This window comes from Molothrus ater, chromosome 3, assembly GCF_012460135.2.
Source record: "Molothrus ater isolate BHLD 08-10-18 breed brown headed cowbird chromosome 3, BPBGC_Mater_1.1, whole genome shotgun sequence".
NCBI lineage: Eukaryota > Metazoa > Chordata > Aves > Passeriformes > Icteridae > Molothrus > Molothrus ater.
The window spans coordinates 25,601,125-25,619,506 of NC_050480.2; the positions used below are offsets into that span (position 1 = coordinate 25,601,125).

The following is an 18,382-nucleotide window of genomic DNA, read 5'->3' on the forward strand; positions in this document are numbered from 1 at the left end:
CTCCCTGTGAGGGCGGCCGCGGGGCGGGCGGGGCCGAGCCCGCGGAACTACAGCTCCCGGCGTGCCCCGCGCCGTTCCCATGGCCACGGGCAGCCGGGCCCGCGGCCCATGCAGCGATGCCCAAGGCCAGGTACCGGGAGCTGTGCCCGAGCTGGAGACCATGGATCGCTCCCGCTGCCCTGGGGGAAGGGGCCGGCGGCCGGGGAGGACAGCCTGGAAGCGGGAGGGAGGGAAGGAGTGCTAAAACAGGCACTACCCCTAAAGCGAGCGCGGCCGAGGGCAGGCGGGGCACGCTTGGCCCTTGCCCGGTTGCTTCTGTGAGGGACCCCACAAAAACCGGGGTCTGCAGGGGACCGCAGGTGACCCTGAGCACGGGGGGCAGCAGCTCCCCGGCACACCGAGCGCACGTCCGGAGCTCTCCCGAGCCCTCCGAGCCGTGCCCGGCCCCAGAGGCTGGAAAGCCTGGCACGCCACACAGCCTCCTAAAGGTGTCTCGGCGCCTCAGTGGGCTGCCCGGGGAGGCTGCAGTGACCGTCCCTGGAGGTGCTTTAAGGAAAGCCTGGACGTGGCACTCGGTCTGGTGGTGTTCGGTCACAGGTTGGACTGGATGATCTCAGGGTCTTTCCCAACCTAACTGATTGTGTGATTCTGTGATTAAATGTACTCCAAGCAAAGCCTCCCGCTGTACAGCTGGTACGTGCTAAGTACGTGCCACAAGTGGCTGCTGGGGTTATTGAGGAATGTCATTTCGGCTGGTTTGGTTAGAAGTATTTCGACAAGCAGAGAGCAGGTGATGTGGAATAATAATAATCATTTACACCACAATAACCTTAATTTAGATGTTTTCAGGAATTAGTGGCCTAAGGTGGGTGTTTAATTATTTTCTTCTTGCTTTGTTTTCTTCCAATTAGTGATACTTTATGGGATCTTGCTATAGCTGAAGTGGAGAAGAGAGAAAATCCTGATGATGATGTCAAGCCAGGGGAAGTTTGGGAAAGATCAATATTATTTATGGGAAACAAAACTGGGGTAATCTAAATACTGTACAATTCTACACTTTTTAAACGTAATTTGTGTCAGGGAAAACATCTCATATTTTCAGATGTTAAGGTTCACTTAATTTTAAAGGCATAATATCTCATGGTCTCATTCTGCAGAGGTCTAATTGATCACAAATGTCTGTTTTAAGTACGGTGTTCCTATTACTATATTTGTCATGTCTATTAGTTTATACTTATAATAATAGTAGAGTAACTTGATTCTGACTGAAATTTGGACTTGAGTTTCTGCTATAAGGCTGCAAACAGTTACATGTATTTGCAGTTTTCTGGTACTTTATTGTTGGAACGTTAAATGAATTTGACCTAGTGATACAACTTTATGCTTTAAAGACAGTACAGTAGAGTTCCTCTTTGTTTTTAATTTCCAGGGAAAGACCACTATCATACTGAGATGCCTTGAGAGGTATGTGTTAAATATTTTAAAGCAGTTTTCAGCTGTAGATTAAAAACCAGTCATATTGTGTGATAATTCATAATGCATGTATGCAGATGTGTTCTGTGACTGGTTGATCATTTAGGAATGAACTTATTTCCCTTCATTATAACCTCTCAGGTGATTCTTTCAGTCCTTCTCCAGTGTCAGCTGAAATGATTAATTTCTTTGGGCTGGTGCTGCTGCTTCTCCTGTCTCCAGTACCTGACACCTCCTGTCTAAAAGTGTCTTCTCTGTACTGCTGTCTCTAAGCCAAATTCTGAATGGACTGATAAATACAATTTAGTAACCACAGAATTAACGTCCTTTCTTTAGAAGATCTTGACAAAACTCAGTTACTTTTCCTTTAGGGAAGAGTCTCCAAAGCCAACATTAGCCTTGGAATATACTTTTGGAAGAAGAGCAAGGAGACACAATTCAGTGAGTATAAAGTATAATTTACCATATCTTTATATGTATATACACACACCTAAAAATAACATAAAGAAACTCTTTTGCAGCCTAAAGATGTAGCTCATTTTTGGGAACTAGGTGGTGGAACCTCATTAATGGAACTCATTCGAATACCAATCACTGTCCACAACATAAGGTAAGTGTAAATATTACAATTCCAGAGTTATTTGAGCTTTCCTTCAAACATTAGTAATCTCTAGACCTTTTTTGTTTTGTGAAAACCTCTTTCAAAGTGTAAGATAGAACACGTACAGGGTTTTGCTAAGAATCACTGTAATACCACGATGCTTTGCTTTGGTCTTCCTTTTCATCTCCTAAATAAGTTCTAAGTAATCTGAGCAAAACATGGAGGAAGTAGGTGGCCTTAGAACAAGAAATACAGAAAAAAGATAAGACATAATATCTTTATGCTCAGTGAAGAGCAAAACAACAGTTTGGCGACATATGAAAAATAAAATCTTGCTTCCTTCTTCCATGTGCACACATAGATGCTCTTTCTGTGACTGATATTTTAGGGTGAAAAACAAGGCCAAAAACTGTGACAAAAACAGTCTTTGGATTTTTGGGATATGACCTCTTAATGAAAAAGTCATTTCGCAGCAGAGAGATGATGTTTCCAGGAGGAACCAGAGCTACTGAAATTATTTGAAAACAAAAGGAAACAGAACTTTTGATCAAATTAAGAGAATGTACTTAAAAAAATTCCATTAAAATAATGGATAGCATAAGAAGAAATGCATGAAAATTTGCATGAGGAAATGACAAGGTGATAGGGGGTGCTTTTAATGGTTTTTTATTAGAGAAAATGGGAGTTGAAAGGGGAGAAAAGGATCAAAAGATAAGTTTTGTATTACGATGTATTGCTTTATTTCATTGGTATTGAGCTTTAACTTCTGTGGCGAAGAAAAAGGAGGGATATCATTTTTATCAGCTATATTTGCTTCTGTTTTGACTACTGAGATAATGCCATTATTTGCTGAGAGACTAAGACAGAAAGAATAAAAATAAAACACTTATGCCATCTTAAGCTCTTTGTCTCTAGAAGAGCTTGGGAGAGAAAAAATTAAGTATAACTTTCCAGCCCCTGACTTAATTAAATTAATTGAACTCTACCTCCATCAGTTTTTTCTTCCTTTTTTACTGATAAGGGATTTTCTGATGTGGAGAATCTTAAGATTCTTTGCTGGGATAGCAATGTTCTGTAAGAACAATTCACTTCTGTTCACAAGGCAATATTTTAACATGCCAGAAAAAATTCTACTATTTCAACAAATATAAGTGCATTTTGCTGATTTTCTCATCATTGTACACAAGCAATTTGCTTATTTAAAAGTTCCATAAAGTATATCTAGTTTCAAGAGACAAAGTATATCTATATAAAGAGATTTTTCACCAGATTTTTCTTTCCCACAGCATTTTAAAGTGAAATTGAACACTCAGTTTGCTTTGTCGCTTTTGTAATACCACTCTGGTCTAGAATCCCCTTTTTCAAGTCAGGTTAGAATGAGATAGATGATGGCATCCATTCAGATTACTGCATTTTCCATGACCTTTACAGTTGCACTTAAATGCAGCTGGTGTTTTGGGAGGCAGGGTTTTAGAAAGAGAGGACTTCAGGTATAAAAGATTTCCCATCAGCAATCCACCTTTAAAAGTCTGGTAGTAGCTAAGGATGTCATGAGTACTCTTTTATCTTTCAGAAGACTTTTCTCAGGCATCTATTCAAGGTTCCAACAAACTGTCACAGTCCATGACATGGCATATTGTCCTTAACCAGGTTTTCTTCATTTCATACTAGAAAAGAATAATGAAAGTATGGAACTTTCCCAGGCATACAGGGAATACAGGTAATAGGAAAGATCCTAGCCATTGGCTAACCTTGCTTGGTCTGGAGTTGGAGACTTATGAACTTATGAGACGGCAGGGGTACATAACAGCAGAAATTCTCAGCTGTACAGGAGGGAACTACAGGGCTGAGGATATTTGCACATTTTACTGTTTGAAGACGGTCCCCAAAAACAATTGAAAGTTGCCAAAATAATAGTTCTGTACAAGAGACAAGGGAAAGGTTTCTTCAGAGTGCAGAATATCCCTAAAAGCCATCTTGCTTTGCTGTCACATTTAATTCTGTCTTAGCAGGTAGATGTTCACATTTGCAGTACAGGTGTGGTTTTGTATGAAAATGCTGACTGCCTCATGTGCTAAATATGTGACCAAATAATACCTATTTAATAGGTCATTTGCTGTAGTTCTGGTGTTGGATCTCTCCAAACCTAATGAACTCTGGAGTACTATGGAGAGCCTTCTGCAGGTCACCAGGAACCACGTGAACAAAATTTTAACCAAACTAGAAAAGACAAACTCTGAAGTAGCTGCTGAAATTAAACAGAGAATGTGGAACAATCTGCAGAGGGATCACCCTGTAAGTTACTTCTAATATTTTCTCCAGATGTCACAGGCCTTTATACAGTTAAAGATAATGCTTTAGAAAATCATAAACAACTCTTTTAGATTTTTATGCATGACTGAAAATCCATTTGATGTAGATGAACCTGTTCACTGGAAAATTATAGCAATTTAATAAAAATTCAATAAGAGCAGAAACAAGGAAAGAAGGTTTCTTATATCTTTTTGTTAGATATCTAATGTGATTGTTATGGCATGTTACACCAATCAAAAGAAATAGTTTTAGAGTAGCAGTTTGCTTTTTTCCCCCCTCATCTTTTAAAAATGAAGATGAAAACTAGAATGTACAAAAGTCATCTAGCAAGAGACTAGCTGAAGGTACAAATTTAAGCAAAGAATATAGTTATAACAGCCATCAACATGACTATATACTTTGCATTTATTTAAATGTCTATCACAAACTCAATGCCTTTTGATAATCTGACAACTAATTAAATTATAAAGTTTCAGAAATGTTAACATCAGTCCTTTAAACATAATTGCTAACTAAATCTCTGGAAAAGCTAAACTAGATTATGCGCAATAGAAAGGAAAAGTCATTGTGCGTAAAACCTCTGCAAATGTTGTGTGTATATAATGCATAAATAAGTATTCAACAATTCAAAGACCTGGCATGTAAATCTAGTTACTGTAACTTCTATAAAATGCTTCAATACAGCAAGTGCTTGTAGAGCTCAGAAATTTAAAAGTAACTCAAAATATATGAGAAAGCAACATATGCAGCACTCCATAGTGTTAGCATATGGAGTTTGATATTGGGATTATTTTGGTTTTTACTTTTAGAGAAGGTAATTTACAAAAAGATAACACCTACATGCACAAATAAATGGCAATAATTTATGACCACAGTGTCTAGTTTCATATAGGGTTTTACATATCAGAAAATTGCAAGCTTATTGCAATAAAAAAAAATAATAATGCTATTATTTGTTAAGAAAACTTGTTATTCTTGCACTGTATTAAGCACAATTATATCTTCTGAACTAAAATTTCTGTTTATCTTCCATTATCAAAGACATCAATAACGCAAATAAAGTATTATATTACTGTTTGGTTCTCTTCTTCCTTTCATCATTGTTCAAAGAAAAATTGTGTCAGTTTATTAGAAAAAAATACTATCTTTTATAGTCAAATTAAATGATAGTTTATGGAGATCTTTATGTGCCTTTTAATGGCTAAACCTATTTTTATTATAAAAAGGAATCAATTAAATACTTATATTTTTAAGGACTAAGATATATTTCATCGGCCTGGCTAAAGAATTTTTTGCTATGATGATAAAACATATCAATTGCAGACCCTGCTTAAAAAGGCTGAATGCATCTAAACTATTCCACAGTCAAAAATAAATTCCACAGTCAAAACCTGAATAGGGTTCAATATGCTAGTTTTAAGGTTTCTGATGTTTTCCCAAATTTTTCCTCTTAGTTTTGAAATGAAAACTTTTTTTTCCATTTTATATTCTATATACTCTTTTTAAGTTGTGATAGTTTTGCTTAAAGCTATTTCTTTGACAGTGTATGAGTGAAGCCATTGTTTCTCCTCTCCAAGCAGAGAATTCTCAGTATGTGCAGCTTCTGTAAACATCCTGTCATTTAACCTGTCTGTGAAATACCTGGGGTTAGGAGGGAGCAGCTGGACCAACCTCTGCTACAACTCATCTTTCTTGCACTGCTGCAGCCAAAGCAGCTTGAATAAGTATTTGCTTGAACACACAAGGGGATTATCTCATTTCATATGGACTACAGCAAACTCTTCCAGATCACTTGAGAATTCTTGTAATTCACTTATTAAAATTTTTATGCCACATTAGCTATTTAGCATATAAGTCTGACTTTTAGACCTGTTTTCCTCCATTGATACTGATTCACATTTTCAAGATTGTTGGATGATGTTTCCTCTTTGTGATGATATCAAACATTTGAAATACACATTAAATATTGCTTGAGTGTTTGGAAAACATTATGTGGGCAGGACAAATGTGTGACACAAGCAAATAATTCCATATATTTTTCTTGAGATTTTGTCTGCATTCTTTTAGATTTTATCCGCATTCCTTTAGATTTTATCCAAAGAATGTGAACGTGTCAAAAACCCAGTTCTACTAATCCAGCCAGGCAGGTGTTCTATGAATACATGAGGTTTTTCCTCTCTTCCTTTCCCATCTAATAATGTTATAGATAGTGTAAAGGCCCTCTTTTTTTTCCTGACCATTTAGGAAGAAAATGGGAAAATGGTAGAATATAATATGGATACTGCAATAAAGTTGATTCCTCTACCTTAAGGTTTGGAAAACGTTGTCTTCTGTGAATTTATTTTAACCTCTTTCAGCTGCTTTAACAATTGCAATCTTTTACAGTTTGTTTACAGAGCTTAACTGTCCTATATCTTTTTAACAGGACAGTGCATTAGTTGACCCTTTTCCAATACCCTTGGTGATAATTGGAAGCAAATACGATATTTTTCATGTAAGTAATACTTAAGTACCTTTTTAATAATTAAATTATTCTCAATAAATATTCTATATACTACAATTTTACTAATATAATAGTAATCTTTTGAACTAAAGTGTGGACAGCCAGTCTTCTAGCACAAAAAAAAAAAATTTCCATCCAACAGCATTAAGGAAGGGATACTGTCATTCCTTCACAAAACATCCCCAAACTGATGACTTTTGAGATGTACATAGAAAATGCTTCCCTTTTGGGTTCTGCAGCAACTTGTGTCTCTACAAGAAAACACCACATGGATGATTTCCGTTTAGAATGAGAGAAATCCAGCTCCAGGTGTCCTTTGTGACAGCAGCTGTAAGTTTATGGCAGTGAAAGAGGGGTGTATCTCAAGACAGCTGATCAAATTTTTTTTGGTGGCAGCTTCAGTCTAGAATTTATTTTAAAGTACTTCCTAAGTTTCTAGAGACAAGTGAGAAATTGCATTTTTTATGGAGGGGAGGAAAGAAATGTCATAGTACTGCTGGATTGTCTCCCAGGCCATAAAAATCCCTAACAAATGCATATTCACTGCACTTGATCATGAGAAACCAGGACAATATGTTTGATTTTTAGCAGTTGTGCTGGCAGCCTGTGCTTCTCTGGATGGCTACACAGTGCACTTGATACCTGGCTGACTCTCTGAGTTACTGAATTCTTTATTAATAAGGGACTTGCCTTCTCTCATACCAAAGCTTTTTGCTGAGCCATGACTCTCTTGTAATAAAGACAAAAAGCCAGCCTGGTTCTGTTGGGGAATTCTATGGATTCTATGGATTGACTCTGCAGGCATCACTGGGACCAAATTTTCACCCATTTCATCCAGGGAACGCCATCTGTATGATCTTAGATGAAACAGACGTGGGTGAAAAGGTATTTTGATGCACCTTTCCAATCTTGCAGGTATTAGAATTTCGACAGCATATACCCAAAGATTTACTTAAATATTTTCACAAAAAGAAAAAAAAATCTTATTCTTCTAGTAGGCAACATTTCTACTGGTAAAAATTTAAAATAATATCAAACAAATAAATTGAAAATTAAATGTACATTCTCAATTTAAAAACTTTTCCTGGGCTAACATATTGCCTGAATTAGGCTTCATCTGTAAAAAAGAAACAAAGAGAAATTGTGACATTTCTTTTTAGAGTAGGCTGTTACTGATTCTGTCTTAAGATATAATTATGCTGACAGCTGAAAGCCTTATATATTGTAGCTTAAGTGCACTGCAGTTTATATAAAAAAAGGAAAAGTTTTAACTGTAGTATTTTGGGGTTTTTTCTTACATCTATGTTCCACTATCAACTTTTTCAGGAGTTTGACTCTGAAATGAGGAAAATAATAAGCAAGACACTTCGATTTGTTTCACATTATTATGGAGCCTCATTAGTGGTATGTATTTTCACTTTCTATTTAAGAAGAGAGAAGATGAACAATATTTCTGTTACAAAACAATATTTTTTAAAATGATACTATAAAACTCCTAGAGAAAATGGGATTTAATTGGTTTTACAGTAGCTTTCTTCGTGAGGCTATCTGTTGACCCAGTGACATACCTTGTGAGCAAACAAACTACACAATTCCCAGTATCAACAAACACAGAATGAAAATAGTTACCTGTTAGCCAGCTTAGTTCTTGCATTGAATTTACTGCATCTTGGGCAATTCTTTTTTTGGTACAAGAAAGGAGAACAGGCAAAAGTGATTGCCTTAGATTGAATTAGGGAGCTGAGCCTTTTGGTAGAAGCATGAACTTAGATCAAGTGACCGAGCTTTCGTAGGTTTAAAATCATTGGCTCATTTTCACAGTAGTTTATGTATACCAGATTACTACACTTAGGGTGTTGAAGAAGGACGGGAGCTTCCTTACAAAAGTGGGTAGAAAGATGCCAACATGATGAAAATGATTTATTTTAGTTTTCAGATCATTGTCTGAGTAAAGACAGAAACATGCATGCTGAAATTCACAGTCCAAAAACACTGCATCTTGGGCTCACTGTGCATCAGAAGATGGGTCTAATTGTAGCAACCATCATTTATGTAATAAATAGTATTTAATGGTAGCTTAGTGATTATCAAAACAACTTATGTTTACTTTGAATACTTATAATCCCAGTATGTCCTTTTGCATGCACGTAAAGCTTTTTCACTCTGACACATAAATTTGTCTTTTGTTAACTGAGAGTACAACTGTCTTGGTTGGAGGTTTTTTAGTATTTAAGCATTATTGTAATTAAATATTAGAATATAAATCTCTTTGTCTGCTTAATCCTGATTGTCATTGAAATGAGAAGGAGAAATCTAATTTCTCACAGCACAGATCTGACTTCTTTCCCAAAGACACAAATCTGTTAGGATACAAAAGCCCTTAGACAAGAAGAAGCATGTTGTTTGAGAATATATTTTGAAAATTGCTTTCTGGTAAATCTGTACCATTCTGCCCCTTCTAAGCTGTTTTAAGACAATTATATAGTTATTCATTACATTTCTAAATGTTTATGATATTCTGGATAATATTTAATGCAATTTAAAATCTTAAATCATTCGTCTTGGCGAAGAGACTTGTGTTTCGTAATGTGCATATTTCAAAAGTTTTGAATCAGTATTTTAAAAATGAGTCTTTAATCTTTATTTATTCTACTTTTTAATCTTTCTTGATATTCAGTAGCAAATACATTCATGTTTTTGAAAGGGAATTTTATTTTTATTCTAGTCAATTCAGTGAACATATACCAAATTTATTTGGGTCAGGTATTAATTAGAAAGGCTCCATTCTCTTTGTAGATGGCAAAATGCAATATACCTATGATGGAAGTTCCTAATGTATAATTTGTTTTCTGATTCATTTAGTTTACCAGTAAATCTGAGGCTCTCCTGCTGAAAGCCCGTGCTCTTATTAATCACTTGGCATTTGGCTACGATAAAAGGTAACATTATTGTTCAACTATTAAATGTCTTGCTCAGAGCATAAAATTACTTCATAAAAGTATTTTAATAATAAAAACTTCTAAAATTAAATATTATCTCTGAAAGATTTTTGTTCATGGACTTGGACTTCTGTGACTCAGCTGCCTATCTCTGCTAAGAACAGTGATAACTCCTAGTTTTGATCCTGAAACCGATGAATGAAAAACGTGGTTACCACTGGAATTGAGTACTATTTTATTTACATGATTTATATGCAAACCCCAGTAAGACTCTAGTCTTGGCTAGAATAGTGGGTTTTTTTGTTGATTGCTAAATGCTCACTTGATATATTTTCTTTTTTTCTGTTTAGCAAGTCTGTATCAGTGGATCCCAGCAAACCTCTCTTTATACCAGCAGGCCTGGATTCCATGAGCCAAATAGGTTAGAACATTTCCTTTTCATTGTTTGTTGCTTAATTCTTTTGAAAACAAGAAAAACATTTTAAGCAAATTGATAAATTACAGCACATCAGTATCAGTTTTAACAGATTACTGAAGGAAATAACTTACAGATTTTAAAATCATGATTCAGTATATTACTGAGAATTACTTGTGCAGGTTTGTTAGGTAGTTTAATAAAGTCTCTGGACTATGTAAAATAGTAAAGTACCAATAAGCTTAGATCTGAAAGAAAATAAAATATACAAAACCTCTCAGCCCATTTCATGGTAGAAGATCAATGTTTTTTTCAAACAATGTTTGAAAAATATACAAAACCTCTCAGCCCATTTCATGGTAGGAGATCAATGGTTTTTTCAAACTTGTTGCAGCTTGTCAGTGTAGAAGGTAAAATACCAAATTAGATGGTTCATTATGCAAAATTATTCTGTGATTTATGTTGTTATGACAACACACTTGTCTTATGTGTGCTGTGATCCTCAGGACCACCACCTGCCTCTGACAGTGATCTTGGAAAGATGCGTGCCAACACGCCTTTGGAACTATGGAAAAAAGTATTTGAGAAAACATTTCCTCCCAAGGTAGGGATGGATATGCCATGCAAACAGCTGATTTCCTCACAGAACAGCAGCAATATCCCTGCTCCTTTTTGTCTTTCAAGTCCACTGACTGGAATTTCAGTCTCACTTAGCAGTTCTCTTTAATACATTTTTAAAAGATAAAGGCTTATATGTAGTAGTGCTTCTACATCTTCAGTCACCTTCCTACATGTAGAAATTATGAAAGATGCTCTTCTTAGTATAAAATGCCCCAACATGATAAAGACTAATGAAACTAGAAATTAGAAACTATAGAGAAGTGTTAGTTTTCATGTTATTTTTCCTCATAGCCTTTAAAAACACAATAAACAAATGTTTCCTCCTGCACCCAACCCCTCCAAGTACCCCCTGAACTCCCCCTGAAGCAGCTGGAGAAATGAATACACTTCTCATCTGGCAAGCTCCATGGCTGTTCATCAGTGTATCAGTCTAATTAAAGATTTAAACATTGGCCAAATAAATTCACAGTCTCCTGTTTTGGTTCCACAGCAGCCTTTACCTTTGAAGCTGTTTTTATACATTGTAACCCTCTTTTTCCATTGCCTCACCTAGGAAGTAGAATTCTGCTTTATTTTATTCTATCACTGGTATTATTGCCTTCTTGCTACTTTCCATTTGATATGATTAAGGAGATATATGCAGGACAACATTTAAAAACCCCCTCCTCATTTGATAGTTTTTCTTACTATTAGTGCATTTGCTTCTTTGGAATTCAAGTTACAGTTCACTCAAGGCTAGGAAATGAAAATGCAGATATTTGGTAAAGATAGCAATCAGTTTCCTCAGCTATTGAAGTAATGCTTCTGATAACCAGGACTGAATTCTAGTCATGAGTATTAAATAGTTTATCAAGGGCAACCTCAACTGTGCCCTAACATCATGGACCAGAAAGGATATTTTCATTTTGATGCTCAAGAATAATAACCAGCCACCACATAAGAATATTTTCTGCCCGTTAGAATCTAGCTGCACTCTTATTTTTTCTTCATTTTACTGACAGGTTTTTTTTAAACTAATCTGTGTCGTGTAGCACAAAATTGTTCCATAAATTCAAGCTTTTAATTTGTATTAAAAGCAAATACTTTAATTTTTATGTGTGGCTTTTTCTTATTAAAAGAAGATAAATTGTATCATTTGGGGTTTTGTCTTTTCTCTTTTTAGAGTTTCTCTGATTTACAAGATACCAAGGACCCTGCACAGGATAGTCAATATGCTGAGTATGAAGTTGATGTCATGAGAGCTCAGAAAAACCAGGTGTGTGGTAATTCTCTAAATGCTGTTCATAGTCAGGTATTCCAGAACCACCAGCACTGCTGAACTAATAGTATTACTCATACCTCCCCTTTTTGCCCTTAAATAACTTCAGCTTTAGATTTCAGTTTAGGAGTTGGTTGTGAGGTTTTTTTCCCATTGTTAAGATACTAAGCCTGTAGACCATTGTTAGATCTCAATGTTTTGGCTCTGAGTTTCTTTAGAAATTAAGAATTCAAATTTTCCCTCAAACTGTACTCTAAAGTTAACTCACTAAAATAAACTTTGAAGCTTTCTTGACAGCCATTTCCTCATTTCTTCACTCTGTACTCTCATTTGAGTGTTGACTAACAAAGTGTGGGAAGCAATATCAAGGTATGTGGTGAGGACTCTTCTGTCTTTCTCCTTCAAAACTTATTTAAACTGGAAAGATGATAACATTTCTAACTTGACTTTGCAGGCTATGGACATTTTATCTTAACTAGAGTGAATGGAATTATTCCACAGAGTGATGACATGTGGCTTAACCCCTGAATTCCAGGAAAGACCTTTAATGGGGAAAGGGTCTTCTATTTTTTCTTAAAAATTTTGAAGAGTTTCTGCCTTTCTCTAGATTAGTGGGGAATTAATTTTATAGAAAAATTCTGTGGCAAACCAGGTGAAGGTTAAATAACTGCCTTACAGCTAACAGTATATAACATCAGCTGAGTAGCAGTACTGTATAGAACAGTTTTCATCAGTATGGGTATGTTCATAGGTATGGGTCTCCTAAAATCAAGATTTATCCAAAGAATAAAGCAATTTCAAAAATCCCCTGCAGCCTTTGAACCTGCACATTACCTGCAATATCCTGTTGATGTAGGTATCAGTTCTGAATTTGTCACATCAAGAGTAGTCCTAGAAATCATTAAAATTTGTAAAGCACACTGCTCTTGGAATTTATAATATAAACATAGTATAGCTACATATCTCAAAAGAACTATATAGTGTACTAGGTTTGTTATTTTTACATAATAATGTGTTGCAAAAGAAGATACTGGTATGTATTGATTAAATCATACAGGAAATTAATAGTTTTCTGTTTTTAAACAAAAGAGACAGGCTTTTAGAATCTTAATCTGTTCAAGGGCATTGCAAACCATTATAGCTTCTTTTTGTTGGACTACTACAAGTAATTTGAGCATTAAAGAGAAAATTACTTCTGTTATCTGCAGTTATTTCCTAAGTTTTTATCATGAAGTTTAATTTTTACAAGATTATTTGCACATTATTAAAATGTTTTGTACTAAGAATTTGAATTGCACCAAGCCAGAAATATGTATCTAAAAGAAAAGAACTTTCTAGTTGCAGTGTTTCTTGAAGTGTCCTTCAGTTTTCCAGTTCAATGGAAAGCAGCACAAAATTCGTATTTTTAAGTAACTTTTTAAATTCCTCATGTGTCTGACATTCTTTATAGAGTCTCATGGTACCTATTGCATAGGAGGGCCAGTATTTTAAGATGGTCAATATGCAAGGTGTTGCTAATGAAATCATGGGACCTAATGCAAAATTAGAAGTATCATGTGATGACAGTGAATGTTTTCATGTTACCACTTTTCTGGGTTACTTTCGGTTAATTAATGTTACTTTGGACTACAGATGATAGCCTATTTGCTTACTTATCTCAAAGATAAGCTTCAATAGAAAAAGAAGCACAAAACCAGCAAGGGAAGCAAAACACAGCCCCTGTCACTGCATCTGATAGAAGAGCCAGCAATAGCTGACTGACTGAGTCCTCATCAGGACTGCTCGATAATACCATAATAGATTTACAGATAACTGTGGCAATAATACAAAGTTTAAATAAATCATTTCCAACTTTGGAATTCTGATTGAAGTATTTGCCTGCATTCTAGCAGAGTAAAAGACTGAATTCTAATTCCTGAGTATAAAATAAGAAAACAGTTTAAAAAAAAAATCAAGGAAGTCTCTGGCTGACTCCAAGGTACTGTTAGCCAGCATTTATCTGAGATGCTGTTTGGCTGTAGAAGTTTAGAGTTCAGCTCATCAGCAGTCTGACATAACTGTTTTCTTTTAGACCAGATTATTTTGCCTCCTTAATATTTTCAGAGTTAACTATGAGATGTACCACTTTCTTTCTTAACATTTTTGCTCTGGAAAGCTCTCTGAGGCCGTCTTTTCCTCACTGTGCCTTCCTTCAAGATGGAGCACATCTCTCTTTCTCAACTATGTCTTTTCAGAATTCTTTTCCTAGTTCTTGCCCCACAGACATACATAGCAGAGGCTTATATTAAATAGTGCTGTTGGAATTGTTTGCTGCTTTTCATTCCCTGTAGTTAAGCTCTGAGAGAGAATACAACACCAGGGAACCTTTTGAAATTTGTATCTCTAATGTAATTCTTAACTAGCAGATTTTCTCCAGGAATTACTGGAATTTTGTGGGTTTTGCAGGGCTTTCAAGATTCAAAAAAAAAAAAAAATCATCTGCATAGTTATTAGGCCTTAAGTGTCTAGGTTTTGGTCAATTCTTCATAGATAAACCACATGGCAAACTTGTCATCCTCTGTCCATTCCCTGTTTCCCTGTTAGCTTTTTAGCTTTTGATGCTTTCAGGTCACCTTAATTTGGTTTTTGGTACACACATAACCTGAATAAGAGTGGGACCTTTTAAAATAATATTTCTGATTAGAGCTACATATATACACCTGCATCAGTGAGCACCTATGGGGAGCATGAAAGTCTTGTTTCTTAGTTCCTTCTAAATGTTTGTGGCATTTAGTGAGAGCCTGGCACATGGGAATGTCTGTTCTCTTTCCTTTAGAAATGCTTTCTGCCACAGATGTAAGTACTCTATGGTGTCTTTTTGAAGGTTTTTCATTGTTTCCTGATATGCCTTCACTACTAATGCTCAAAATAGGTGCTTGGACCTTTTGATCTGGACATTTGACTGCAGCTTCATTCATTGATGCAACAGATAAAGCTCAACCTTGAGCTCAATGACCTGGAGAGCCTCCTACTCATGTGCTTCAGAAATGATGCGGTGCCAAAGTTCACAGTGACTGGTCCTTGTTACACAGAGCTATTACTTCAGGGATTGGTGCCAGTTCTAGCTGAAGCCTCAAGCCATGAAGTGAGGTCAAAAAAAGTAGATGCCTGGTGCCATTTGGTGTCAGCTGAAAAGTCATGGAAGCAAATCTTAATGAACTGTTAGGACTTAAAAAGTCATAAACACAAGAAGATTCTGCATCTCACAAGGAAGAATAGTTGCATTTCCCCTAAAATTGCAGCAGCCTAATCAACTCACAACCAAATGTCACCTCCATGTCAGATCTGCAGGGACATGGGGACTGTGCTGGCCGACAGACTGAGAGCCATATTCTTTCAGCATACTTTGCTGGCATTATCATATTGCTGAACTTCAGGAGACCATTTCAGTCTCATTCCACAAAACCGAAGATTTCATACTGTGCCATGAGCCCTTGGTCACACAAATATAATAGGCCTCTACCTTAACCTGCATAACAGAGCAGTACCACCTTTAATTTTCTCCAGGACATATGCTAGTCTTCATAAGAGAAAAAGTTATTTAGCATATTTACTTAGCTGCCAAGAACAAGCTTTCTTGTTTTCACATGAACGCATGTCCAAATGGGTAAAAAAAGATTTCATTTTTAAACCAAATTAAAGAGCACTATTAGAGCACTGTTATTAAATTTTCTACCAAAGTTTTTGTCCTTAAGACTTTTAATTAGTGTTTCAGTACTTGGTTGCTTTCACCATGTTCCAGATTGAGGGCACTTCCAGTAAGAAACTGCATCAAAAGGAAAGCTGAAGCCATATCAGTCACTCAGAACAGAGGAAATGCAACAATTAAGGCTTTTCCTCCAATCTTAATTTTTCCTTCTTGTTTGTAGACATTGTAGTATTGTCTTTAATTACATGATCATATACTATTTTGCTGATGTCTCAATTCAATTGTTCAGTATTTCTTTTCATCATCCTTATTCTTTATGTACCTTATTTTTCAACCTGCCATTCAGACACTTCAATGAACACAAAAGTATTAATTTTTTTTTTCTGAGAGTGTGTGGTAATGTTATCTTATCTGAGTGCCTCACAAACATCAGTTAAGTCTTTCTTCCCAATCCCTTTATGAGATTAGGTGTGATCTTCCCCATTTGACAAATGAAGAATTTACAGAAACACAGAAGTACAGAAGCATTAATGTTTTAAAAAAAATTTAAGCCCACTTTATGCCAATGTTGAGATATCTGTGATAAGTTGCTAGCACTAATTATGTTTAAAGCATTCATATCACATTGAAAGCACATTTAAATTACAATTATGTTTTCTTTGTAAATCTGATCCCTGCCCCCTACACTTGCACCCACAAAACAATCATAGCATAATGCTAGCATGAAGATTTTTGCTGAAAAAAATCTTTAGAAATGACTCCTGACAGTACACACCCCTACATAAAATTCAGCAGAGGAAACTGTTGTTTGTAGTTGTGCTAGAAACTCCTATTACAGGCTTCAGTGCTCCCAGTTGACTGAGATGAGGTCATTTGTCTACCTTACTAGTACTCTGCTGATCTAAAGTACACAAAATGTAGCTCCCTACATTACAGCAATTGTGGCAAAATTCATAGCACTTCTAGGATAATTTTGTTAAATAAAGAAATACACTACACCTCCTCTTCAGTGAAAAGTGTTTGTACATACATACATTTCCCAAATAAATACATGAAGTTTCTGGAGACTTTTAGTAATGAGAAAATTAGCTTAATATGTATTTATGTTTCTTTTTAGGAACTTGAACAATACAAAAGAAATGCCTCTAAATCCTGGAAAGAAATGGATTTTGACTCCGATGGATGAATCGCTCTGTCTTCAGTTTAACACCATTTACACAATTATTTTTATAATTTTTACATTCCTTTAGCAATTTCATCTAATGCAGTTGAAAATATATAATATCAAACTATGAAGTTGGTATTTATCAAGCATCCCTATTGTTATTTTTATAAAAGGAGCTGTTTATTCACAGTCTAAATTAATTTATCTTGGCACTGGCAAAGAGTTTTAAAAAGTGGGGAGAAAGGAATTCTAGATTGCTCTCACATGGGTTTGTATATGAAGACTGGCATTAGTCAGTTCAACCTCATTTATATCACATTATTTGATTTACTTGTGAATACTTCTACGCTATGCGTATATTTAAATATAAACAAGTTTTCACACCCAAAATATGAGATTATGTAGTGTCTAGGCATCTTTTTGTAGTTCAAAACCAAAGCTTAAGAAATACTTGCATAATTGTTTGATATATTTGAATAAATAAAAAAACCCTAAAACTGGCAGAAGTGGAGTTAAAACGTTCTTTGACCTGAATTCAGAAGTGTGCATTCTCTCTGTCACAGAATAATACAGTTTAATACAGGATTTACTTCCTGCAATGTATAATGTCACACAGAGTTTACAAGATGGATGTTTCTGTCATATATTCAAATGCTAGGAAGTCAGTCTAATTAATTTGACAGATACTTGGTTAGTGCTGAGAGTATTATTGATTCACATTCAGCCTACAGCAGGAATGGGTTTTTGTCCATGTACACCTCTCTAGTGTGAGATGCACTGAGTGTTCTGAGAATCCACAGGACAATCCAGATTAAAGCCAGAGGTGTCTCCTGAGAGCTCAGACTTGTCAGAGAGTGAATGTCTGAACAGTCACTGGCAAACCAGATCAACCCTACATGCTCATAAAAATGGGAGAGACAGACTAATCTGGTATCCTTCCAGCTATTTAAAACTATTTGTTATTTTTAACATATTCGTTCACCAGATGTTTTTCTGATAACAACATTTATATCTCAGAATATTTTACATAAAGATACTAGAAAAATACACTTAAGTGGAAACACTGTATTACCTTGAGGATTGGATTTAAAATTCCTTGTTATGAACTGCCTCTTCTCGAAATTATCATATAAAACTAGCTATATAATTACAGAATTTTAAGATACAAATATACTTATGTCCTTGGAGAAATCTATCTCTCTGCAAAAACTAATTTCTTCACAGAACATGAAAATAAGATACAAAATTTAGGAATTCTGTGTCTGTTATGTTTTCAGTTTTGAAAGGCCCATGAGAAAAATTTCCAAAGATGAAAATAGCATTGCTTCTGACAAACAACTTTCATACTTTTTCCCTAGTTAAATTGACATTTTATTAAATAAAAGCAAAACATTATTAAACAAACA

General features: G+C 35.6%; 1 protein-coding gene across 1 annotated transcript; it reads left to right on the top strand.

Moving 5' to 3' along the window:
• Window positions 1–47: 47 nt before the first annotated feature.
• On the top strand, window positions 48–18,230 carry DYNC2LI1 (dynein cytoplasmic 2 light intermediate chain 1). The gene is made up of 13 exons (XM_036380790.1): window positions 48–130; window positions 912–1,029; window positions 1,430–1,464; window positions 1,845–1,914; window positions 1,995–2,083; window positions 4,183–4,369; window positions 6,813–6,881; window positions 8,217–8,294; window positions 9,753–9,829; window positions 10,180–10,250; window positions 10,751–10,848; window positions 12,028–12,120; window positions 16,929–18,230. Exons 1-13 carry the CDS (start codon window positions 117–119, stop codon window positions 16,995–16,997), a joined length of 1,068 nt encoding a protein of 355 aa, XP_036236683.1. The 5' UTR covers window positions 48–116; the 3' UTR covers window positions 16,998–18,230.
• Window positions 18,231–18,382: the final 152 nt, after the last annotated feature.